Source organism: Amblyraja radiata, chromosome 2, assembly GCF_010909765.2.
Source record: "Amblyraja radiata isolate CabotCenter1 chromosome 2, sAmbRad1.1.pri, whole genome shotgun sequence".
Classification (NCBI taxonomy): Eukaryota; Metazoa; Chordata; class Chondrichthyes; order Rajiformes; family Rajidae; genus Amblyraja; species Amblyraja radiata.
This window is the reverse complement of record NC_045957.1, coordinates 22241757-22268654: the sequence shown is the minus strand read 5'-3', so window position 1 is coordinate 22268654 and position 26898 is coordinate 22241757. Positions and strand designations below refer to the sequence as shown.

At 41.9% G+C, this 26898-nt stretch overlaps 1 protein-coding gene across 1 annotated transcript; it reads right to left on the bottom strand.

The window, feature by feature from the left end:
- Positions 1 to 7938: 7938 nt before the first annotated feature.
- On the bottom strand, positions 7939 to 25487 carry cct5 (chaperonin containing TCP1 subunit 5). Its single transcript, XM_033042994.1, has 11 exons — positions 25060 to 25487; positions 19715 to 19775; positions 17568 to 17732; positions 17195 to 17393; positions 12633 to 12825; positions 12252 to 12401; positions 12049 to 12168; positions 11778 to 11963; positions 10922 to 11059; positions 10496 to 10676; positions 7939 to 8204 (listed from the first exon to the last, which is right to left on the bottom strand). The coding sequence occupies exons 1-11, from the start codon at positions 25162 to 25164 to the stop codon at positions 8077 to 8079; spliced, it is 1626 nt and encodes a 541-aa protein (XP_032898885.1). The 5' UTR covers positions 25165 to 25487; the 3' UTR covers positions 7939 to 8076.
- Between the last annotated feature and the right edge of the window lie 1411 nt (positions 25488 to 26898).

Sequence of the window (26898 nt, the reverse complement as noted above, 5' to 3'; positions counted from 1 at the left end):
TGATGCCAACAACCAAAGACCCTAGAGTGAGGATCTCGCTGTCAAAGATCCCATCTGCAGAGGAAGGAGCTGCAGATGCTGATTTAAACCGCTCCGCTCTCTGATCCAAAGATCTTATATAGTGATTCCCCGGAGATCCTATATAGGATCTTTGCTATGATCTTTGATTTAAACCGAAGATCGACACAAAAAGGCTGGAGTAACGGAAGATAAAGCCTTTCTGTCCTGGGCCTCCTCCACTATAGGATATTTGTCCTCCACTATAGGATCTTTGTCCTCCACTACCGTCAGAGTGAGGCCAGCGGCAAATTGGAGGAACAGCACCTCACATTTCACTTAAGCAGCTTACAACCCAGCGGTATGAATATTGATTTCTCTAACTTCAAGTAACCCTCGCATTCCCTCCCCCACCCTAGTTGTCCTACTAGTTCCATGGTCCTGACTAATTTTACTGAATGTATGTTTGGTTGCCACCCCGCACCGCCGACAATTTCTCGACCTGTGTCTGCTTTGATCTGTCGTTTTCTTTTTCACACTTTACCATTCAATTTCTCTAAATTCCCTTTCCCCTGACTCTCAATCTGAAGAACGGTCTCGACCTCAAACGTCACCTATTCCTTTTCTCCAAAGATGCTGCCTGTCCCACTGAGTTACTCCAGCAAAATTGTCTATTTCCGACAAAAGTGCTTTCCACCAGGCAACAGAAATGAAAACTGTGGAGGATGTACAGTAAAGGGGTGAATTTTTAAAATCCTGTAATTTTGATTTAGTTATTTGTAGTTTCTAATTTATTTGAGAATAACTGTTTAGATAGATACTTTATTATCATGTGACAAGTCACAGTGAAATCCTTTGCTTTGCAGATCCTGCCTGCACTTTCGGAGTTAATACAAAATTACCCAAGATATATAGAAAAACAAAGAACTGCAGATGCTGTTTATACAAAAAATAGAGAAAAGTGGTGGAGTAACTGAGTTGGTTAGGCATCAAATCTGGAGAAAAAGGATGGGTGACGTTTCGGGTAGGGACCTTCTTCAGACTGAAGGGGGAGTGGAGGGGGGAGTGAGGTGCTGGAGGCAAGAAATGACCAGGACCAATCAGGAACTTGCAGTCTGGAATGGGCCTGTGGACGACATTCCCTGATCGACATCTCGCTCTGCTGGGAGATCAACAACTTTCATGCAGACCAAAGAGCATCTTTCACCGAGTTGATAATCTTCCAGCAGCACTTGTCCATCTCCAAATGTGTCTCTGGGAACAGTCCATATATCAGAGTCTCCTCTTTTACGGAGCTGTTTGGGATAAACCGTGACAAGGGCACTTGCATTATTCTCCAGACTCTATTCGCAAGTCCACACTCTGCGAAAAAGGTGAGCAACTGTCTCCTCTCCGTAGTAGTCATCCCAAGGGCAGCGTGCACTGGTAGTAAGATTCCAAAGGTGCAGGAAGGATCTGACTTGGAGGGCCCCCCTCACCGCCAGCCAAATGAGGTCTTGGTGCTCGTGAGTGAACTCTAGCGATGAGACATTTTGCCAGACACAGGATCACGCCACAGGATCCATTGCGTCCATTTTCCGCAATGCCTGCAGGATGTTCCCTGCCTGATGGACTTGTAGTCAAAGGTGTTGGTCTGCAAGAACCTTTCCACGAAGGACAGATGGTGCAGCAATGTCCAGCTAACCGATATGCTACGCGTCATCTGTGCGAGGCCCATCCCTCGTCTGATTAAAGATGGTCTGAGGATCTCCAAGGAGCTAGATAGTAACTCAGGACCGCTTTGGTTGTTGCTAGGGTTACTTGAGGGGCTTTAAACTGGCATGGCAGAGAGATGGGAACCAGTGCGTGTTAGCAAGTGGTGGGTGTAGTGGGATGTTTGAGGTTGTGACGTGTCGGAAAGGAAGTAAAGGGTCAGGTTAATGGACATGCTGAGATTTATGAGTAAAGGGCCTGTCCCACGAGCATGCGACTCCATGCGGCAAGCGTGACCTAACGTGGTCGCTTGAGCCGTATGGCCTCGCGGGGTCGGTCCCACTTTGATCGCCGGAGCCGTATGGAGTTGTGTGGAGCTGGTCCCGACATCGCGCAGGGCTCCGAAAAACTGACCGTGTTCAAAAATTCCACGCGGCAACGGCCTGCCGGCCCGCAGCCGCCTCGCCACCGTACGTCACGCGCGAACTTCGCTAGAACTTCATGTCACTCACTTGACCTCCGCGCGACCCCCGCTTCTGGTTTGGTCGCGTTTGCCGCATGCAGTCGTATGCTCGTGGGACAGGCCCTTTAGGTCGCGCTTGCCGCATCGAGTCGCATGCTCGTGGGACAGGCCCTTTAGTGTGTTTATTTCAATCATGGGTAATCTACAGCTGCTTACTTTCACACCCTCAGATACAGTCCATTGGGACTTGGTGACTTGTCTGAACCTTTTTCCATAATACCCTGTCTTATGCTACTGTTAAAAATTATTCCATACTGTTTTAAAACAGCCCATCAGATGTCTTTGAGACACTGAAGAATGATTTAACGTGCCTGCGTTTTCCTTGTTTCCAATTAATTTCCATTCTTGCTCTCGAGGACCCACACATCCTAACTACCTTTCTTTTAACATATCCATTTAAACCCGTGCTAATTATTGGCATTTTCTCCTTCGAAGCAATTTTCTACTTCCTTGTTAACTTTAAGACACTTGTTGATGGTTCTTGTGGAATTCTGTCTTCTGCTTCATCAGTAACACCAATTTGTATCCTCCTATTTTCATTGACCTTGTTTAGTTTGTTGACCTTTCTCCTGGGATTCCTCTCATTGGGATTCATTTCAGTTTCAAAACGTAAGAACTAGTTTAAATATCTGCCACTGCTCATTCACTTATCCCTTGGCCTATTTACCCAGCTCATTCCAGAACACATCACCTTAATACCATTAAGATTGCCCTTATTTAAGATGAGGACATTGGCTATGAACCCTTGGTATTCACCTTTAAACTATACAGTTGGGATAACTATGCACTGGGGGGGCGGGGGGCAATAACATAAATTATTAATCCTACCACTTTACCTGTGACCAATTCTAATGTGTACATTATTCTGTAACTAATTTGATGAAACAATCTGACAAATCTCCCTCATTTATGAATGCATATAATGAACATAGAATGTTATAAAGATAAATAGATTACAAATAGAAATTAATCAGTACGATCTGAAAGCTAATACAATGACATAGCTACAGGATGAGATTAAGACAACAGTGGAAGGTAGGAAACAATGGATAGGGTCTCGACCCAAAACATCACCTATCCATGTTCTGCAGAGATGCTGACTGACCTGTTGAGTTACTCCAGCACGTTACACGTTTGTGTATTAACCAGCATCTGAAATTCTTTATTTCTACATTTGGAGAGGACTGACCCAAGTTCATAAAGAATGCTAGTGTCGGATGGGGCCGTGGTGAAAATGTCAGAGGATTATGTGCTGTATGCGACGGCTGATGGGGACATGGAGGACTCAGTCTTTGTTATGAATGGGGGGGGGGGGGGGGGAGCAAGAGCGGAGCTGCTATCAATGAAACCCTAATGAGAGCCTCATCTATAATGGAAGAGGGGAACACCCCCCCACCGTTCCCTAAGAAATTAGGACATCTCCAATGACCTAGTATGGAACACATCCTGGACACAGATGCGGCGTAGACAGAGGAATTGGGAGGAGTGGATAGTCTTTACAGAAGCAGGGTGAGAAGATGTGTAGTCTAATAGCTGTGGGAGCAAGTGGGTTTGTAATAGATATGTCAATAGTCTGTCTCCTGCGATGGAGACGGCGGGATCTAAATTGGAAGGGAAATGTCGGAGATGGTCCAAGTGAATTTGAGTGCAGGATGGAAATTAGTCGTGAAGTTGGTTAAGTCAGTGAGTTTTGCACATTTGCAGGAGGTAGCACCAATGCAGTCGTTAATGTAACAGAGATAGAGTTCGGGATTGGGCCAGTGTACTCCATGAACAGTGATTGTTACGTATGTGCAGAGATTTGGGGGGGGGGGGAGGGGGGAGGAGTCAGACTACCACACAACAGAAGGGGGAGTTGTAGTTTGATAGCCACAGGAATAAGGATCTCCTTTGCCATTCTGTAGTACATCTTGGTGGAACCAGTGTTACTGAAGGTACTCCTCAGGTTGACCGTGACCAAGATGGTCCACAGTTTGAGCATGCTCCCCACTAATTCTACAAACCTGTATCTTTGGAGTGTGGGAGGAAACCAGAGCACCCAGAGAAAATCCATGCGGTCACAGGGAGAACGTCAAATTTTGTAGAGGGGGCATGCGTAGTCAGGATCGAACCCGGGTCTCTGACTACATCACTGTGCTGCTCTCATAGCAAGGACATGATAGGACAAAGTAAATATTAGTGGAACCTTGTCAGAAATCACAGGGATTTTAATCTACATATATTCCGAAGAAGTCTCGACCCAAAACTTCACCCAATCCTTCTCTCCAGAGATGCTTCCTGTACCACTGAGTTACTCCAGCATTGTGTCTATCGTCTGGAATAATCAGTTGTACAAGTTCATAAGAGTATTTTGGGTAGTTTCTTAGAACAGTATATTCTGATGTGCTGCCTCCATAAAATCAGAAATTGCACATTAAGATGGGATGAATTCATAGCTTAGTCATAAGGGCACCACAGAATAGCTGCAATCAGTTTTACGTTCACTTTGAGTAAAACAAGAATGTTCTAAGTCTAGTATTTTGAACTGAAGTATCGGCAATTAAGGGATGAAAGGAAAGATGGCAAAAATGGATTGGCAAGTTAGATCATGGGGTGACAGACGTCTAAATATCTCTATCAAATACACAACTTATCGATAAAGCATTCCAGGGTTAGGACCCATCATCCATTAAGTAAAGTTAAAGATGGTATCAAATTTGAGCAAAAGCACAGAGATAAGTGGCAGGTAAGACAGAATATTACAAAAAAGATAAATTAAAAGTTCCAGGTCATTTGTATATGTACTTTTTTAAAGTACAGAGTTAAAGTACAGTGTTAGTCCCATTGATAGCGTCTGGGGAATTAATGGAAAACAAGATGACAAATGAAAGCAGGCATTTTACATCAAACTTCACTATGGAGAATACAGGTATCCGAGTAGTAGTTGCAAACCAGGAATTGGAAGGATGAACTCTGGAAAATAACATTCCATTGTTACAGTGAGCAAATTATAGACAATAGATGCAGGAGTAGGCCATTTGGCCCTTCGAGCCAGCACTGCCATTCAATGTGATCATGGTTGATCATCCCCAATCAGTACCCCATTCCTGCCTTCTCCCCATATCCCCTGACTCTGCTATTTTTAAGAGCCTATCTAGCTCTCTCTTAAAAGCATGAGCTGACAAGTTGTGGTGAACTTCACCCTGGGGTTTTAAAATAAATAATTAATGCAATAGTTAATGCATCAGTCAATTTTTCAAAACTCCCCTAATTTGGAGAAGGTTCTATCAGATTCCAGGGTCTTCCCAGTGTACAAAACTAAACTAGTGTGCAATCCGTACATACAAATGAGCATATAGGATTTGATGCATTTTAGACTTGCAAACGGTTGGGATTACGCAACAAGAAACATAGAAAATAGGTGGAGTAGGCCATTCGGCCCTTCGAGCCTGCACCGCCATTCAATATGATCATGGCTGATCATCCAACTCAGTATCCTGTACCTGCCTTCTCTCCATACCCCCTGATCCCTTTAGCCTCTCTTTTTTTAAATTTTTTTTTAAATATTTTTATTAGTAGACGTATTATAAAGTATAGTTACATATTATAGTAAAAAGACTTTTCATATACATCAATCATACATTATTAAAATTTTCAATTATCAATTACTTCTGCTTCTAGTGTTTTTATTTTTTATAGAGAGAAAAAGAGGGTAGAAAGTTACAAATTAAAACAAAACAGAAAAACAGAGGTGGAATGGGTTACTTGTAATACGTCAATGGAGATAGGTTCGTAGATTATAAAGTATAGCTTTTCATCTGATCCTGAGTTCAAGTTTCAGTTGGGTCCTCGTACTGTGCCAATCTATCCCTTCAGATAGTTAATGAATGGAGCCCAGATTTTATCGAAAATATCTTGTTTGGCCATTAAGACAAGTCTAATTCTTTCTAAGTATAGGGTCTCCGACATTTCTGTAATCCACATATTAATTGTGGGGGTTGTAGGGCCTTTCCAAATTTTTAATATTAATCTTTTCCCAATTATTGTACTGTAGTCGAGGAAATTTCTTTGGTTTGTTGTTTTGGTTTGTTGTGAGTGTTAAACTTTGTTCTGATATTCCAAGTATTATTAATTTTGTGTTTGGGTCCAGTTTTGTATTAATAACGTCTGAAGTTATTTCAAAAATATCAGTCCAGAAATGTTTAAGTTTTATACAGTTTGCAAACGTATGTGTTAAATTAGCCTCTAGATGTAGACATTTATCACAAATAGGAGAGATTTGTGGGAAGATTCTATTTAGTTTTATTTTAGAGTAGTGTAGTCTATGTAATACCTTGAATTGTATTAAAGTATGTCTGACATTTAATGAACATTGATGTATTTGTTGTAAACTTTCGGCCCACATATCTTTCGTTATAGGGTGACCTATTTCATTTTCCCATTTGTATCTATATGGTTCGGTCGGTGGTACCTCGTTGTTTAGTAGGGTGTTATAAATATAAGCTATTAGCTTTTCAGTATTAGGATGCTTGTTCAAACATTCATCAAGAATTTCTGATTCCCTACTCCTGTAGACTTGTGTATTAGATTTAACATAATCTCTAATTTGTAGATATCTGAAGAAATTATTTGAGTGCAGTCCATAATTCTGTTGTAACTCTTGAAATGAAAGAAAAGTGCCTTTCCCATAAAGATGTCCAATATTTTTGATTCCATAATTTTTCCATTGTGTGAAACCTTTGTCCATAAAGGATGATTTGAATGAAGGATTATTTACAATGGGAAGGCATAGTGGTATATTATTCAATTTTAAATCCTTTTTTATTTGTTTCCAAATTCGTATTCCACTATGTATTATGGGGTTTTCTTTATAGGTTTTTTTGTGCAGTTTTGTGGGGGCAAATATGATCGGACCTATTTCAAAAGGTAGACAGTCTTCCTTTTCCATCATTAACCAATCTGGTTGTCGATCCATTTCTTCCAGCCAGAAATTAATGTTTTTAATATGGACTGCCCAAAAATAAAATAAGAAATTTGGCAAAGCCAAACCTCCATTAATCCCTTTAGCCTAACTCTCTCTTATAGCCAATGAACTGGCCTCAACTACCTTCTGTGGCAGAGAATTCCAGAGATTCACCACTCTGTGTGAAAAAGTTTTTCTCATCTCGGTCCTAAAAGATTTCCCCCTTATCCTTAAACTGTGACCCCTTGTTCTGGACTTCCCCAACATTGGGAACTATCTTCCTGCATCTAGCCTGTCCAACCCCTTAAGAATTTTGAAAGTCATCCCTCGAGCCAAACCCCTAGCGCCACAGCTCGCTGGTTGGCCTGGGATAACTGGCCGCCGTCCACGCGGCGGCGGTTTGGCGTGAAGTGCCGATTGCTACTGGCCTGGAGTGCGGACAGATATGCGCCGCCTCTCACCCGTTTAACAATGAAATAGTGTTTCACATTAAGGTTGTATCAGCTTTTAAATTGGTTCTCCAACATGTAATAAAATTTAAGCCGATTTGATCTTTAGTCTCCTCTCTCATTTTCCTGCGTTTCCATAGCCCTCGATTCCCTTATTGTTCCAAATTCTCTGTAGCATAAGGACACACTGACAACACCCAAGTCACGATCTTTGGCGCGGTGAGGTTGCAGCTCTGCCAGTAGCACCACTGTGCCACACATTCTGTGCAAAGCATCTTAGATAAATAAAGCATCTTAGAAACCACCGATGTATTTAAAAATCAAAAGGAAAAGTCTTGAGATGGTACAGAAGCTTTTATTCAATTCTTTTGATCAAATGCAAATAGCTTACATTGTTAAGCAAAAATAAATAACTGATCAGTAAATGGTGGTCACCAGTTGTAGCACATCCTGTCAGCAGTGGAAAAGTACTTCTATTCCTGCATTTCTCCAGGGCATCGAATATCATCAATTTTTAATATCATTTTCACCACTTGGGTAGCCAAAGAAATTTGTTGCTTCTTTCCAATTAGAGTCTCTACGACATGCTGTTTTTTCATATCTAGAACGAATAGTAAAGCAATTACTGGTTTGAGTGAAAATAATTGCAAATAATTTATTGCACAATACTTCACTCTTTTTCATGTATCTTCTATGAAAATGATTCACTGGCATTTGTAGGCAAGAATTAATAGTCAATGCATAATACCTCAGTCACATACACATTTTAATTTTCATTGTACATCAACAGTAGACAACAATAAGCCAACACTTATTCAAGGCAATTGCATTCCTAAGCAACCTAGTGTTATAGAACTCATTAAGTTAATCAATTTCACTCCCAACTTGTCTTCACTTGAGCTAGCTCTGAAACCTCTCTCACTTTTACAATCTGCCTCCATCATAGGGAACAGACGAGTGACTGACTGCTATTACACCCCTCCCTCCAAGTCCCAGTTACCTTGACTACACATCCTCCCATCGTGTCTCTTGCAAGGATGACAATTCTTACTCTCAATTTCTAAGCATCTGCTCCCAAGATAAGGCTGTCTATTCTAGGACATCAGAGATGCCTTTTTTACTTCAGTAAATGTGGCATGTCCCCGTGCTGTTGTGGATGAATCCGTCACTCATGTATCCCGAGTCCCGCAGTTCAACTCTTGCTTCCCCTTTCCCCCAGACGCAACAAGGAATGTGTTCTGGTCCTTGCATTTTACCGTACCGGCTTCCATATCCAACACATCATTCTCCAACATTCCCACCACCAGTCACATATTCCCATTCATACCTCTTTCCAGATCATTGCCTCCGCAACTCCTTTGTTGACTCTTCCCTTCACACCCAACTGCCCCCTCCCCAGGTACTTCCTCCTGCAACCATAGGAAATGTAATACCAGTCTCTACACCTCCTTGCGAGAAGCGTGGGTATCTTACAACTCAACAGTATGAACATTTAATTCTCTATTTAAGTTATACCCACTGTTCCCCTCCCTCCCCCCCCTTTCCTGTGCATCTTCCCTACCCCAGTGCACTTGCATCTTCCCTACCCCAGTGCACTTGCATCCCACTATCCTGCCCCTTTCTCCTCTCTCCGCCATCTCCCCCAACCCACTCCACCCATCCCTCTCCCTCGAGCTTTACATTTTCACTATTGAGTAGAGCCCATTTTCATATTACAGCAATACACACTATCCAAATTGACTGACAATCCTATTTGTCGCTCTAGTTTCTATTCCATTTTAAATGGTACCAATTACTCAGATGTTTTCATTTGCCAATACACCATTTAAGCTAAAACTTCATGAAAAAACAATTGGTCAGCTGGTCAAATGCATTGCTGACTTTCCTTAATCCAAAATGCTCAACTATATTGGCCACCGAACATTTTCAATCTTTATTGCAACTATATTGGTAACTCCTTCAACAGAGCGTGGCATGTCCTTTACATTGTCCAATCAAATCAAACAATACACATTGTGGCCGTACTTCTCATTCTCATCCTCTCCAAACCTCTTTAGAATCTTTTAGTCATCCACACCATCTTCCTCTCTTGCCCATGTTAGTACTGAAACACTTCCATTAATTTATTTAGAATTTAGAATACCAGACACTGCCTCCCATCTGCTTCTCAACTATACATTGCCATTCAATGACAATCTGCCAGAATACCAGGTTCCACATGTACTCAAATCTTATCATACCTGCTGATCCTGACCACTCCATGGTCTCAGTTTTCATAAGGATGTCCAAACATGGAAAGCCATGATTTGCTCCATCTAAGTAATGGGAAAACTGAACTATTTTGTCTTATAACTGCTTCTAATTATGACAATGTGCAACGTCTTAGACAGACGGGATGATAACCAAGTGTCCTATTCGATCCGGAACTGAGCTTTTTGGGTAATATTTACCTGATAAAAAGCAAAGCAGGTAATTTGCACACAATGCTCCCATATACGGTAATGTTGATATAATTTTAGTGTTATGGATCCCTACAAAGACTGTCCACTTTCACTTCTTCATTGCCAGTTTACTTTAATCGTCAGTTTTAGCTCCTGCCACATTCATCCTTTTTGGAACAGACTCTTTGGAAATAACTGTTAACTTTCTTCCTATATTTCACACTATCAACTAGGTCATCTGAAATTCATTTACATTTATCTATATTTTCCTTTGAAGCTTTTTGAACTGTTAATCCTTGTTAATGGTCCTAAATCAATTTAAATCATTGCAACTTTGATTGAGGTGCATCTCAATACAAAACATCAACAATAACAAATAAAAGATCCATAATACATATTGGCTAAATTGTAAGCCATTTATCCTTATATGCAGTTGTTAAAAGGTTCATACCATTTGTCTCCTTGTGTAAACAATCTATCCCCAGTGCAGGGTTGTTCTCCTTCACCTGTTTGGCTCGAACTTCTGTCATTGTCTGGATCGGGTTGTAACCACTGTTTTCTGCCAATGACATTGGAATGACTTCTAGGGCATCAGCAAAAGCTCTCATAGCATATTGTTCGAAAGTAGGACACTGTATAACAAGAGAGACAGAACACAAAAATACTGAAATGCAACTACCAGTATTATAGACAATGATCAGAAAAAAAATGTGGAATATTCTCTCTAGGTTAATCAACAATTCTTGAAGACACTTGGCATATATACCAAAGAACAAAAATAGTCACAGCAAATGAAAATCTTGTTCCTTGAAGACAAGAAAATAGAATCACACAAGAAACTGATTTTTAAAAATATTTCATTCAATTAGCATTTTACCTTGTCAGCTGCCTCATTTACAGCTAAAGCACAGGCGATCTCTGCAGCACCACCACCATATACAACACGATTATCTTTCACAAGATTTCGAATTACACACAATGCATCATGAAGTGCTCTTTTTGCCTCTTCAATTATCTGGAACAAATTGTAGTCATAATTAAATCAATGCAAATTAAATCACAACAACAATTCCACGTTGAAATATATTCTGGTTCAACAATCTTGAAATATGGCACAGTGGCAATTATTTTGACAGTAAAAAGCTATGCGAGAAAGATAAATTACCTCTAAAACAAAGTGTATTCAATAAAGTTAAAACACAACATAACAGGAGGCACAAATGCCAAAATCAAACATTCCCAAAGCTGGTTTACTCAAAAAGCAAGCACACACCTTTTACAATTAATCTATACTTGTGGATATGAAAAAACATGTCAAACTTATTGTAATTGCAAAATAGGTCCCACCATAACCCAAAATAAGCCACCATAACCAATATTATTGCACATATCCATATAGAAAGCCTTGTTTTGTAATACAAGTTCAAAGCACTGATAAATATCTAAAATTTCATTATCACTAACATCCTCTGCAAAACAAAAATATAAATAACTGATTTGAAAAAAAACTATATGAACTGAAAGGATAATTCAAATGTAATGTTCTAAAATACTACACATACCAAATAGAAAGTGCTGGAGGAACCCAGTGGATCAAGCAGTGTCCGTGGATGAAAGGACAGGTAATGTTTTAGATCAGGACCCTTCTTCAGACACCACAGATGCTGCCTGACCCAGTGAGTTTTTAGTTCAAGATTCAAGCACCTGCAGCTTCTTATGTCTATCCCACATACCATTTTATTTCCACCTCTGATGAAGATAGTCACTGCCCTTGAGTTCTGGCACTCTTCAATCACAAGCATCCTGTCCTTAGTAGTTCCAAAAGATAATTCTTTTACGATACCAGCACTGCCGAGCTTTTCAGGTGTAAGTTCTGAAAACCGAGGAACAATGCGCCCCCCAGTGGCAATAGCTATAAGCTGTAACACAAAAAAAGTGTTAATGGTACAGACTCTGTGCTGTAAACACTAGCACTCTACTAAAATGTGAAGCGACTGTACTCACCTCAATTTCAGGCCCACCAACCCAACGTATAGCCGGAAGCTTATTCTGGAGGAGCAAATGGTTTGCTTCATCATCAAACCCCCACTGGCAAATAGCTAGATTGGCACCGGTATTTTTTACCTTATAAATAAAATATAATGCCTGGAATTAGTGTACAAGGTTTATCACAAAACTTTAGTCCAATCACGGATGCGTTAACTGACCTGATTGATCATTTCTGCGAATTTATCCTTTTCATATTTTTGCAAGGCTTTGTAATCTTCCACACAGGTCACATCAAGCTTATGCTTGGTTTTTGGTTTTGGTGGTTCAAATGGACAAGTCAAAATTGCAAGCTTTGCATCTTTTACCACCTAGGAAACAAGGTATAATTTAAATATACATCTTTTTTGGCAGTAATAAGCAAAGCTACAACATTTATAAAGGCTTGTTATTATTTCAAGGCTACAACTGAAATACATTTTAATCTGCACAAGTTATTTCTAAAGCATTTCCAAAAAGATGGTAACATAATGACAAATTTAGGTTATGCAAATAGTTATGAAGTGTGCATGCCTCACTTTTACAATGCAGAAATGTCATACCTTTGGCATTTGTGGATGGCTAAATTCTTTGTCCACCACAACTCCTTTAATTAACTGTGTGTCCTCAAGTTTTCCACCAACTTTACCTTCCACCTTCATCAACTCAAAATCAACATCCTTGCGCTCCATATCAGCAACAGATAGGACTGCATCCACGGCTATTTCTGCCATTTGTCTATGGCAACGATTAATACTGCAAAAGGGAGAAGATTTTTTGAGCATAGGGAAAACAGCAAGATTAATTCATTGAAATAAACAGGATGGAATCAGGCCTTCAGCCCACCTCGTTCAAGCCGATCATCAATGTTCACACTAGTTATGTTATCGTACTTTCATATCTACTCCCTGCAGACAAGGGGCAATTTACAGAGGCCAAATAACCCACTAACCCTCAAGCATTTGGTATGGCGGAGGAAACTAGAACACCCAGAGGAAACCCACATTACAGGGCAGATGTGCAAACTCCACACCGACAGCACCCACGGTCAGAATAGAACCCAGGGCTCTGGCACTGAGGCAGCAGCTACCAGCTGCACCATTGAGGTTGAACAATCTTGAGTTCTCAGTTTCGGTATTCAGTTTTGAGTACATATAAAATGATGACCATTAGGATACCAATTTCCAGCAGATTCAGCTTTCAAATGAAAGCTGCGTAAAAATCTGAAATGGCAGAAATTTTGACAATGTCACCATTTAACTCACAAACCTAGCAATCATCGAGATGCTGGTGAACCAACAACTACAAACAGACTTTTTGGAGAAGACGCTCCTGGATTTAGATCCAGTAACAACAACACACTTCCAGATTAGTATGGCAAATAACAGAGTGCTGGTGGTGGTGCTGTTTCCATGCACCTGCTACCCTCATCCTGTTTAATGGCGGAAGTCTCAAGATTCAGATTCAGATTCAATTTTAATTGTCATTGTCAGTGTACAGTACAGAGACAACGAAATGCATTTAGCATCTCCCTGGAAGAGCGACATAGCAAATGATTTGAATAAATAATAATAAGTCCGGGGGGCGGGGGGGTGATTGGCAGTCACCGAGGTACGTTGTTGAGTAGAGCGACAGCCGCCGGGAAGAAGCTGTTCCTGGACCTGCTGGTTCGGCAACGGAGAGACCTGTAGTGCCTCCCGGATGGTAGGAGGGTAAACAGTCCATGGTTGGGGTGAGAGCAGTCCTTGGCGATGCTGAGCGCCCTCCGCAGACAACGCTTGCTTTGGACAGACTCAATGGAGGGGAGCGAGGAACCGGTGATGCGTTAGGCAATTTTCACCACCCTCTGCAATGCCTTCCGGTCGGAGACAGAGCAGTTGCCATACCATACTGTGATGCAGTTGGTAAGGATGCTCTCGATGGTGCAGCGGTAGAAGTTCACCAGGATCTGAGGAGACAGATGGACCTTCTTCAGTCTCCTCAGGAAGAAGAGACACTGGTGAGCCTTCTTGATCAGAGTTGAGGTGTTGTGGGTCCAAGAGAGGTCATCGGAGATGTTGACTCCCAGGAACCTGAAGCTAGAAACACGTTCCACCTCCGTCCCGTTAATGTGGATGGGGGTGTGCGTGCCGCCCCTGGACTTCCTGAAGTCTACAATGAGCTCCTTGGTCTTCTTGGAGTTAAGGGCCAGGTTGTTGTCAGCGCACCATGCTGTTAAGTGCTGGACCTCCTCCCTGTAGGCCAACTCATCGTTGTTGCTGATGAGGCCAATCACCGTTGTATCATCTGCATACTTGATGATGGTGTTAGTACCATGTACAGGTGTGCAGTCATAGGTGAAGAGGGAGTAGAGGAGGGGGCTCAGCACACAGCCCTGTGGAACGCCGGTGTTCAGGGTGAGGGTTGAAGAGGTGTGCTTATCTAACCTAATAGACTGGGGTCTGTTGGTTAGAAAGTCCAGTATCCAGTTGCAGAGGGAGGGGTCGATGCCCAGGTTACCGAGTTTGGTGATCAGTTTTGATGGTATAATGGTGTTGAATGCCGAGCTGTAATCGATGAACAGCATTCTTACGTAAGTAAGAGGTGCTGTCACCCGTGGCCTGCATTTAGCACAATGGATTTTGTGGTTTGCACATTCCAGTCACAGGTCATTGGTAGCTGAGAAATGGATGTTTAATGTGGCAGATGTGCTCTCTGTTCCTACCCAAGAAGCTGGATATATTTTTTTCCAAATTCTTTGTCTGCTACATCCATTTCCCTGTGTAGGAAAGAACTGCAGATACCCCCAGTTCGAAGGTAGACACAAAATGCTGGAGTAACTCAGCGGGTCAGGCAGTATCTCTGGAGAGAAGGAATGTGTGACGTTTCGGGTCGAGACCCTTCTTCAGACTGAAGGGCCTTGACCCAAAACGTCACCCATTCCTTCTCTCCAGAGATGCTGCCTGAACCGCTGAGTTACTCCAGCATTTTCTGTCCATTTCCATCTTATCAAAGTAAAAGTAGCCTTTATTGTCATTCAGACCTTGCGGTCGGAACAGAATTTTGTTGCCTTGCAGTCCTACATATAGTAAAAATGACAAAAACACACAATAAACACAAATTAACATCCACCACAGTTTGCCCAAGTTATCTGGTTATACTTGGGCAAAGCAACTGTAATGAATCATTTGTGAATTCATTACTGGCATTTATATTCTACTCTTCAGCCCTTGAATAGCCCTCTTAATGAAGAAGTTGTCTGCTCATTATCCTGGCAGTCCTACCCCGTCGTTGAAGTTGGTACTGTACAGACCAAGACAAACAAATGTAAGGTTATTGTACCTTCATGACCTTCTCTACATCTCGTACTTCTTCAGTGTCCAGCTTCCCAATAGATAACTTTCTATTCTAAACCCACTACAGACATGTGCACACACACAAGTATGTCTAAAATAACAGATCAACTCAAATGACCAGGTTGGAATTTAGTGATCGATAGCAACAGAATGATAAACCTATAAAACCAAAATAATAAATTTCAAGTCAGAAGAATTTGTCACCACACATATGAAGTGGTCACCTGAGCTAGCAATTAGAAAGCACTCAATGCGAAAGACCGAACAGGCTAATCATTGATGTCAAAAATGTATGAATTATAAGTAGAGAAACAAAACTTTCATTCTGGAAAAGGTAAACATGGTGAGAGGTTTGAGATTTTTTGAGAGGTGGTGTAATGAAATAGATAAGATAGTTATGTGGAGAAAAATGTACAAAGATCCCCTTATCCTTTTTTATGCAAAAGTGATCAATGCTCAGAATGAGGAACTGACTGGAGTAGAAGAGAATTATTTAAGGACTATGTACATGTAATTATTTAAGGAATATGTACATGGATGTTTCTCGGTGTGTCTTATGTGGGGGTGGTGTGGGGGAGAAAAACCGGGAAACCATTCTTCAGTCACACTCGACAGAGGCGACTTTTTCCATGTTGCTTCTCTGTCTCCCCTTTCGTGGCCTAACGGCACGGATTGAAGCGGCATTTCCTGGTGTCGAGCCCAGTGCATCAGCTGCGGGCGCAGCGTGGACTTTTACCATAGTGGAGCGGGAGCGAACCCTTGCCCCAGTCGCCAGAAAGGAGTGCTCCGATCGCTGGCCTGGTGACTTTGACATCATGGGGCTGTGGTCTGCGGAGCTTCTAGCCGCAGGCATCGAGTGGACTTGCCATCCAAGCCTCGGAGTGTGTACGACCGTCCCGACGTCGGAGTTTAGATCATCCCGACAAGAGAGCCTATACATCTGGCCGTCCGTAGCAGCAACTATGGAGGGTTTATGGCCCCGACCAATGATGAACAAAGGAGGACTAGCTGAACTTCATTGGCTTCCACCACAGTGAAGAATGCTGTGGTGGATGCTTGTGTTAAATTCTATTGTGTGTTGTGTGTTTTTTTTTTTTTTAAAGTGTATTGCTGTTGGCAAATTCATTTCACTCTACCTTCGGGTGCATGTGACAAATAAATTTGACTTTGACGCCAAGTCACTCCACAACCAGAAACTAAGTAACAAAATCATTTGTGGGCAACTCCAAACACGTTCTTGAATGAGCCAATAAATAATTCACAACTGTGCCAGAAAAGATCAATCAAACCATATACAGTGCATTCAGAAAGTATTCAGACCCCTTCACTTCTTCCACATTTTGTTATTCTAAAATAGATTAAATTCTTTTTTTTTTAAATCATCAATCTACCCACAATACCCCATAATAAAAAAGCGAAAATAGGGGGTTAGAATTTTTTGCAAAGTAATTAAAAATAAATAACTGAAATATCACATTTAGATATATTGCAAAAATTTCTAAACACCGGTTTTCGCTTCTTCATTCTGGGGTCTTGTGTGTAGATTGATGATAAAAAAAATATTTTAATCCATTTAAAAAAAGGCTTTAACGTAACAAAATATGGAAAAAGTGAAGGGGTCTGAAGACTTTCTGAATGCACTGTATATGGTAATGTACCTTGCTATCACATGCCTTTTAAGTTATCACAATTTCAAATTACTTTAATCATTTTAAACTTTTAGCACCTTCAGTAACTGCTCGAAGGGCCGAATGGCCTTACATGATACAATACATGCAATTTATACTCACACTTTAGAGCCAAGTGCAGTCATAGCTGTTTGAATCAGGGGCTCTTTGTTGTTTGGATCCACAGGAAAGCGGTCACTGATCTTGTCCAGTTGTTCCATAGCAATGCGGGCAGCCAATTCATAACCATCAGCTACGCGTATAGGATGAATACCACGATCCAATAATTGTTCAGCTTGTTCCAACAGGGCACCAGCAAGAACTGAAAAAAAATTGCCAATTTAAGATTCTAGAAGTGTGGTTCATACAAATAGATTTCCATTGCATTAATTATTTGGCCAGGATAGTATTTTACATCAAATGTTTTGTAGATGACAAGCGTTAGAAACTCAAAACATATATTAATATAAATAAATGTAAAACATATACAACTTACCAACCACACCTGTGGTACCATCGCCAATTTCATCATCCTGAGACTTTGAAAGCTCCACCATCAATTTAGCAACTTGATGCTCTACATCCATCATACTTAAAATGGTGGCACCATCATTGGTGACCGTCACTTCTCCATCCTTGTCCACCATCATTTTGTCAAGCCCTGAAGTAGAGAAATGGTAAATGTGTAATGACTCGTTTCTAAAGCAAAAGGGTCAATTGAATATTGCCAAGATAGCTCATCTCTACCCATTTAAACAATTTTTCATTTTGATAAACCAGAGAGTGTGTTTATAGCCAACTGTCATTTGTCGCAGGTTGTTGCAGTGCAGCATTATGTAAAAGAACATCAGGTCACAACATTAAAGAGTTTCAAACACCAAACAGAACCTTAATATATTAGCACACATGATTTAAAGACTAAATTAAAAGAATTGGGGACTAAAGGGCCTGTCCCACTTACTAGAATTTTTATTCGACTTGTCGGCACCCGTCAGTCGCAGCAGGTTGCCAAAAATTTTCAACGTTAAAACTTAATGTATTTGATGAAACATAATCTATCTAATCTGTATAAATATATGTATATGTAGACCCCATTTTCTCTTTATCTTAATTGGTGCAAACTATTCAAAGCTCTTATTCCAGTTTGCTTATTTGTCTAAATATTTTTTGGTGTATTTTAACTTCTAGTGATCACAAAGCCTTTTAAACTATATTTGAAGGGCCTCCATTACGCGATTTTTTTCGGCGACTTGCCGGCACCCGTCAGTCGCAGCAGGTTGCCGAAAATTTTCAGCGTTGAAACTTTTCGGCAAACCGCTGCAACTATGACGGGTGCCGGCAAGTCGCCGAAAAAAATCGCGTAATGGAGGCCCTTCAAATATAGTTTAAAAGGCTTTGTGATCACTAGAAGTTAAAATACACCAAAAAATATTTAGACAAATAAGCAAACTGGAATAAGAGCTTTGAATAGTTTGCACCAATTAAGATAAAGAGAAAATGGGGTCTACATATACATATATTTATACAGATTAGATAGATTATTAACATATAGAATGTTAGTTTTTATAACTAGAACGATAAAATAAAAAGGGAAGTGATTTTGTTTCTTGATAATAGGAACTGTACCACAGAACATATCAGCTTTGGAAACTGTAAGCAACAGTTTTACCAAAATGTTATGAGGCCCAAAGAATTATAAAAGGAACTTGATAATTGATTATTTGCAAATTTTGAATTAATGGAGACTCTTGAAATATTCTACAAAAGAGAGAAATTAGGAAACAGTTATTCACACGAAAGGGATAAAGAAACATGGAACTCTTCCACAACATTTGAAAACATAAGATTTCATTGGTCAGGGCACCAAGTATAAATGTCAGGAGGACATGATGCAGCGTTATTGGATTTTGGTTAGGCCGCATTTATTGTATTGCATACAGTTCTAGTTGCCCCATTACATGAAAGATGTTGAGGCTTTGAAAAGAGTAGAGGAGGTTTACCAAAATTATAGGTACACAAAAATGTTGGAGAAACTCAGCAGGTACAGCAGCATCAATGGAGCGAAGGAAATAGGCAACGTTTCGGGCCGAAACCCTTCTTCAGACTCAAATTATTCAGTTTACCAAAATTATGCCTGGATTAGAGGGTGTTAGCTACAGGGAGAGGTTGGACAGACATGGAATCCTTTCTCTGGAATGCTGGAGGTTGCAGGGAAATCTGATTGGAAGTATATTAAATTATGAGAGGCATTGAATTGCGGGGAGATCTGATTAGACATATATAAAAGTATGATGCATGACAGACAATCAAATATTAGAGGGCATAGCTTTAAAATAAGATGGGCAAAATTTAAGGGAGATGTGTGGGGCAAGTTTGTATTTGCACACGGGCGCACTCAGAAAGTGGTGAGTGCCTGTAATATGCTCTTTCTAAATGTCAAATTGAATTAATAAGGGTATAAAATAATATTTTATCCAAGGTTAACAGCCCAAGGTATATTGATAGGTTTAAGGTAAATGTAATTACATTACAGGTCCACAATGATCTCATCTTGGCTGAATGGTACACAAGTGAATCATCAAATCTTATTTCATCAAGATCTGAAGCCATCTCATGTCTTAAAAAAAAAAAAAAGCAGCTTACCTTTTGGTCCAAGGGATGTTCTCAGTGTATTTGACACTGCTTTTGCTGCCATGATATGCGACTGCAACAAGCAATAACAACACTATTAGAATTTTGATTATGAAATACTTATTAAAGCTTTTCTATTTGAAATATAATCCTGGATGCAAAACGAAAATTGCAGTTTTTTATTTTAAGATCAATTCAACTTATCACATTGATTACCCAGATTTCTCAATTATCATGTGTTTATTAAAAAACGTTGTTCATGCTAATATCCAAATGGACCAACTGGAAAACCTTTGTTAATAGCACAAAGCAAAAGGACATTTTGAGCAGAACGCAAAGTACAAATTCTCGTAAACATCCTCTGGACCCTCTTCAACACCAGCTGATACGGGGCCCAAAACTGCTCACAATACTCCAAATATGGTCTGCCCAGTGCCTTATAAAGTCTTAAACCCCTGTCAAGATTCAAGAGAGTTTATTGTCATGTGTCCCAGATAGGACAATGAAATTCTTGCTTTGCTTCAGCACAACAGAATATGGTAGGCATGAATACAGAACAGATCCGTGTGTCCATATACCATTATATAAATATATACACATGAATAAATAAACAGATAAAGTGCAAGTAAACAGATAATTGGCTATTAATGTTCCGAGTTTTGTTTGAGTTGAGTTTAATAGCCTGATGGTCGTGGAGAAGTAGCTATTCCTGAACATGGATGTTGCAGTCTTCAGGCTCCTGTACCTTCTACTTGAAGGTAGCAGGGAGATGAGTGTGTGGCCAGGATGGTGTGGGTCCTTGATGATGCTGCCAGCCCTTTTGAGGCCGCGACTGCGATAGATCCCCTCGATGGTATGGAGGTCAGCGCTGATGATGGACTGGGCAGTGTTTACTACTTTTTGTAGTCTTTTCCGCTCCTGGGCACTCAAGTTGCCGAACCAAGCCACAATGCAACCGGTCAGCATGCTCTCTACTGTGCACCTGTAGAAGTTAGAGAGAGTCCTCCTTGACACATTAGGTCCCACTTTCACGACCTCTGCCGAGTTTGCATTTGACTCATACTCGCAGCATGGTCACCACGAGGTCGGAGCAGGTCGTGATGCTACTCGTAGGTACTTGTGGCATCAGGTAGGTCGCGGCGTTTTTTCTAGCCTGATAAAAAATGTCCACGGGTAAAAAAAGTTGACATGGAAAAAAAAGATACTTTTTACTCGTAGGTGGTCAGAGGCAGTCGAAGGAAAGAGCATAAGAGATGGAATTTAATCCTGGCAAATGTAAATTGAAGTAATTTGCAGATCCAACAACGGCAGGACGTACATCATAAACATCAGGACCCTCGACCATTGAACAATAAAGGGCCAGGATTCCTTAAGGTGGCGATGAGAAGTAGATAAGGCAGTGAAGAAAGTCTACGAGATGCTGGCCATTTGCCAGGACATAGAACACAATATAATGGAAGAGAAGCTATACAACTTTATAAAATTCTGGTTAGCCTACAGCTGAAGTATTTGTATGCAGTTCCAGTTACCACACTATAGAGAAAGCTTAATTGTATTGGGCAGAAGGGGTAATTCACTAAGCTGTTGTTTTGGATGGATCATTTAATTTATGACGAGACCAAATAGGTTGTGTTTGTATTCCTTGGAGCAGAGGAGGTCTGGGAGGTGGCGGGGTAAGACTAGGTAGCAATATACAAAATTATGAGTCATATATTGGTTTATTTTGTTGATTTATTACCATAGAAACATAGAAAATAGATGCAGGAATAGCCCATTCGGCCCTTCGAGCCTGCACCGCCATTCAATATGATCATGGCTGGTCATCCAACTCAGTACCCTGTACCTGCCTTCTCTCCATACCCCCTGATCCCTTTAGCCACAAGGGCCACATCTAACTCCCTCTTAAATATAATCATATAATAATACCATCATGTGTTGGTACACTGAGATACAGTGAAAAAGATAGACTGAATAACGAGAATTTCCCTTCCCAGCCCCCCACAATGGAGGTGTCAAAAAGCAGGTGCCAAAGGTTTACAGGAGCAACAGGGTTAGAGGATTTCAGGTGTCCACCTCTTTCCCCCCCCCCCCAACCCCAGATGATGGTTGCATCTGTATATATTGCCCGAGGCAGTAATTCACATTTATGAAAGTATCTGGATGTGTACTTGCCTACCCAACGCATAAAAGGGTCAGACTAAGTGCTGGTAAATGGATTACGATTAAATCAGTATTTGATAGTATTTTCAAGGCGGTCTTAAGAACTAAAGGTTCTTTAGTAACTTGTCAGTTTCTTTGTTGAACTAAATTAAGGCGCATGTTGCAATCAAAGCGCTTGAACAATTGGTTGGGAAGAAAGCCAAACTGTAAGAAAGACGACTGTTTCTTTGCCGTATGACATGTTTAAATCTTTCTTATAGTTTTGTTTCTATTGGGTGCGGGAAAATTGATTCATGATAAACAAAGATGTGTATTTTACTTCGAAAAGTATTTTCAGTTCCAAGCACCACACCATCAAAAAATTAAAAATGAGATACAGTTCCTCAGGAATCACAAGAAACTGCAAATGCTGGGAGCTTAAGCAAAACGCTAAGTGCTGGAGTAACTCAGCAGGTCAAGCAGCATCTGAGGAGGGAATGGACAGACGTTTGGGCTGGATATTCTTCTTCAGACCCTTTTCTGCAAATACACATCCCTGTGATAATAACATGTACATTAGTATTATACCAAGACGGCTAATCTCAGCAGCAATTATTCTCAAAGGGTAAAAATAAAGTGTGCCTTTATTTCCATTTGCAATCATTACCTAGAACTGGCTGCAAAGAGAATTGTGCATATTATATTAATTATCTGGGGGTTATTAATAATGGCAAGGATGTGAATGACCTGGAAAAAAATATAGATTAAATATTATAATGGTTGCAGGTGTAAAGGATATAGCCAACATAGTCGATTGAAGCAGCTGGAATGGATCCAAAGAATGGTCTTCACCTGAAATATTCACTCTCCTCATGGATGCTACTCGAATTGAATATTTCCACTTTTTTCTGTTTTAATTTTAAAATTCTAATTTCTGCAGATTTCTGGTTCGAGGTTATTCCCCTTTGATTCAGAGAAGATTTAAGATAGACACAAAAAGCTGGAGTAACTCAGCGGGACAGGCAACATCTTTGGAGAAGGAATGGGTGACGTTTCAGGTCGAGACCCTTCTGAGTGAAACTGTTCCCATTAGAAAATCTTTCAGGGAACGGGACATTATAAACAGTTTGAGCAGGGAAAACTTGTTTTTTTTAATGCATGCACGGTAAAAACTTAATCAGGGCTTCCAAAAGTAAACTGGATAGGCACTCTCAGGAAAAAAATACCATTAAAAATCAGGTATAGGGAGGTTTCACGGCAGTCGGGTCACGACCCATGACCCGTACTGTTGCTAGGCTACTCCAAATGGATTACACGCGATGTACTGCAGGTAGGCACTTACCATTGTTTCCAACGTAGCGGGCCCGTTAAAACCCGCTGAAATTGTCAATTTATGCACTGTAAATAATTATGGAAATCGTGATAAGCATGTGAGACATTTAGCATACTTCAGAATTCCAAAAGTGAGGAGAAATTACGGCGGATAAAATCGAGATCTGAAGGGACAACAACAGCCAGAGTGCTTGGCGAACATTGGCCGTTTGCTCACTGCATTTCATCAACAGTAAGGCATTATTTGTGTTTTTTCTTGATTCCTTTGGCATCTAAAAAGTTTCAGAAGTGATAAATGTGGCTGTAATTTTTTTTAATCGCCCAATTTTCTCGTGGGTGTTTACATACAAAATACAGCCAGATTTATCACTTCTGAGAATTTTTAGATACCAAAGGAATCAAGAAAAAACACAAATAATGCCTTACTTGATGAAATGCAGTGAGCAAACGCGATAATTCCCAATATTTTCAATGTTTACCAAGCACTTTAGCTGCTGTAGTCCCTTCAGTTCTCGCTTCTCTATACCTTCATTTCGCTTCACGTTTGGAATTATAAAGTTGGGTACATGTCTCTCACACTTACCCCGACTCCCACAATTTTTTTCAGCGCAAAAATTCAACATTTTGGCGGTTTTTAACAGGTGGGAAAGTACGCGTTTCTACGGAAGGGACGGATGTCTTCCAGTTGGATTTAGCGGCTCCGTGCATCGAGCCCTATGACCCAGTGACCTTTCGTGCAACCACCCTATACCACCAAAATAACAAAGACTCAATGAGCCAAAAGATTTGGTTCTTGTCAATTTTCTGGATAAATATCCACTAACGACAGAATCAGAATGTTTGATCCACTGGTGAACAAAATTAGGATTATGTTTAAGAAAGGACTGCAGATGCTAGAAAATCGAAGCTGGACAAAAATGCTGGAGAAACTCAGCGGGTGAGGCAGCATCTATGGAGCGAAGGAAATAGGCAACGTTTCTGGTTCTTCAGTCAGAAGAAAGGTCGCGACCCGAAACGTTGTCTATTTCCTTCGCTCCATAGATGCTGCCTCGTCCGCTGAGTTTCTCCAAAATGATGATTATGTTTTTTTTTTAATGCAGTTACGTTAGTTAGACATGGCATAATGGTGCCACCAACTATGCCTCCTCTCACTTCTGGATATAATTTCAATCACTATATTTTAGATCTGTTAACGGCTACTGTATGCGGCTCCATTTTTCACTCGTCGTTAACTATGCTGATGAATCGTCCAAATCAATGATTTAAAAAAAAACATGAAAGAAAGACGCACTGAAACCCATTGTAACTAAATATTCCAGCCATTAGCACGTTTGATCTCTCCATTTTCAGGTCTTGTTTCGGCCTGCGGATCGATGAACCGGCGACATCTTAGCCGGCTCGGACCCTCCGCCGATAGAAAGCGTGGTCAGCTGAGCCTATGCCCAGCAGTGTTGCGGGGTGAAATGTTCAGCTCACTCATGGACCCAGCAGTGTTGCGGGGTGAAATGTTCAGCTCACTCATGGACCCAGCAGTGTTGCGGGGTGAAATGTTCAGCTCACTCATGGACCACACCGTGTCCCCCTCCCTCTACTCCATTTTCAACGTGCTCCCCATTACATCCGCTAGAGACCCAGGGCGGTGTAAACCGCCTTCACTCGGGCCCGGGGCGACATGAGGCAGATTATATCTGTGGGGCCGTGGATCTATCTGCGACTCGGGCATTGTGACTGCAGCCACATCTCCCCCCCCCTCCTCCTCCCCCCCCTCCTTCACTGCCTCCGCTCACCCGGCCAACGGCGACCATGCGGCGGCGGCCACCGACCGGCTAGCCGGCAGCACATGGGAGCGAGCAACGCTCCGCCGAATGCGGCTTTGTTCCGCTTACCTTCAGCGCCTCCAGCCCCGTCAGACGGGTCTTGCTGTCCTGGTCTTTGATAATGATGAAGGGTCGACCATATTCATCGAAAGCGAGCGTCCCGATAGCGGACATGTCGGCGGTGCGTCGGTCGCGCTCGATGGCGATGGCGATGAGGGAGGGAGGGAGGGAGGCGGGACACGGGCTTCTGGAAGCGTCTGTCTGACTGCACCACTGCCTCGTCCCAGGAGGGGAGGAAGGGAAGGTCACCCCGTCCTACAGCCGAATAAAAACCACGATCAAATCCCCAATATCCCTATATTTTTGCTGCATAACAGGAAATATATTTTACAGCAAGTTTAATGGTTAATGATCTGATTAAGACAATTGTTAAATGTAACTGGTGAAGGCTGTGTGTGTCTGTATTGGTTTGGTCCGGTCCGAGGTCACGTGATATCACGAGATGCGGCGGTTCGCCCAAGGCTGCCTGTGACGCAAGTGACGTGCAGAGGTGACGTCGGTTGGATCGCCTCCCGCCAAAATAACGGCGGCGCCTCAGGTTGAACAGGATGGACATGTCGCAGCGCGCGGCTGATGGAACCCGGGCCCAGGCGCGGCTGCATCACCTCTTGCTGTATAAAACATCGAGCTGAAGGTCTGAAGACGGGTCTTCATCCATTCCTTCCCTCCAGAGATGCTGCCCGTCCCACTGAGTTACTCCAGCATTTTGTGTCTATCTTTCGAGCCGAGGTTGAAGTCAGTCCCTGTCATAAGGCCATTCGGCCCATCAAGTCTACCCCGCCATTCAATCATGGCTGATCTATCTCTCCCTCCTAACCCCATTCTCCTGCCTTCTCCCCATAACCGCGGATACCTGTATTAATGAAGACATAAAAGATAGAGGCAAAGTGCTGGCGTAACTCAGAGCGTTAGGCAGCATCTCAGGAAGAAAAGGAGATGGATGATGGTTCAGGTTGAAACCCTTTCTTCAGAGTGAACGTGAAGGGGGGATTGAGGAGCTGGAGGCGAAGAGCATGCAGTGCCGGCCACAAATAGCCTCAGGCAGGGTAAGCTCATTGTTTACAATACAATACGGTTTATTTGTCACATTGCACATAAGTGCAAGTGAAATGAATATGTCAGCAGCGGTACAATTATAAAGAACACACACAAAAACACAATAAAAATTTAACATAAACATCCACCACAGCATTCATCACTGTGGTGGAAGGCACACAATTTGGCCAGTCCTCCATTTTCCCCCGTGGTCGGGACCTCAACCCTCCGCAGCCGTTGCTGCGGGCGTCCAGATGGTAAAAGGACAAGGTACAAGTCCAGGTAAGTCCAGAGTCGGCTCTTCCCCACCGGAGACCGCGGCTTTAAGTTGGTGTAGGCCGCCGGTCGAAGATTTAAAGTCCCCGCCGCGCCGCAGACAGAAGCACTGCAGACTGCAGGGTCGGAGGTCGAACCTCCCTACAGGGGTGATGGTAAGTTCACGCCGGGCCCGCGGTAGAAGTTGGCCGCGGGCCGGCAGTGATGGCTTCTTCTTCCCCCGGGTCCCCCACGAAGGATCCCGGGCTGTAGACGCCGCGCCAGCTGGAGCTGTGCAGACCGTGCGCGCGATTAGGAAGGCGTGATCTCAAGATGTAAACAATGGGGAGAGGGGTGCAGTGGTAGAGTTGCTGCCTTACAGTGCAGACACTCAAATGTTCGATCCTGAAGATGGGTGCTGTCTGTATGAAGTTTGTATGTTCGCCCTATGAACGCACGGGTTTTCTCCGGGTGCTGTCGTTTCCTCCCACACTCCAAAGACATGCAGATTTGTAGGTTAATTGGCTTTGGTAAAAAAATGCAAATTGTCCTTATTGG

Coding starts and splice junctions, on each gene's coding strand:
- cct5 (XM_033042994.1), bottom strand. CDS start 25,164: ATGTCCGCTATCGGGACGCTCGCTTTCGATGAATATGGTCGACCCTTC. Junction 12,402..12,632: donor GCCATCCACAAATGCCAAAG/GTATGACATTTC, acceptor CTTGTTTCCTAG/GTGGTAAAAGATGCAAAGCT. Junction 11,060..11,777: donor TCAGAGGTGGAAATAAAATG/GTATGTGGGATA, acceptor AATTTGTTCCAG/ATAATTGAAGAGGCAAAAAG.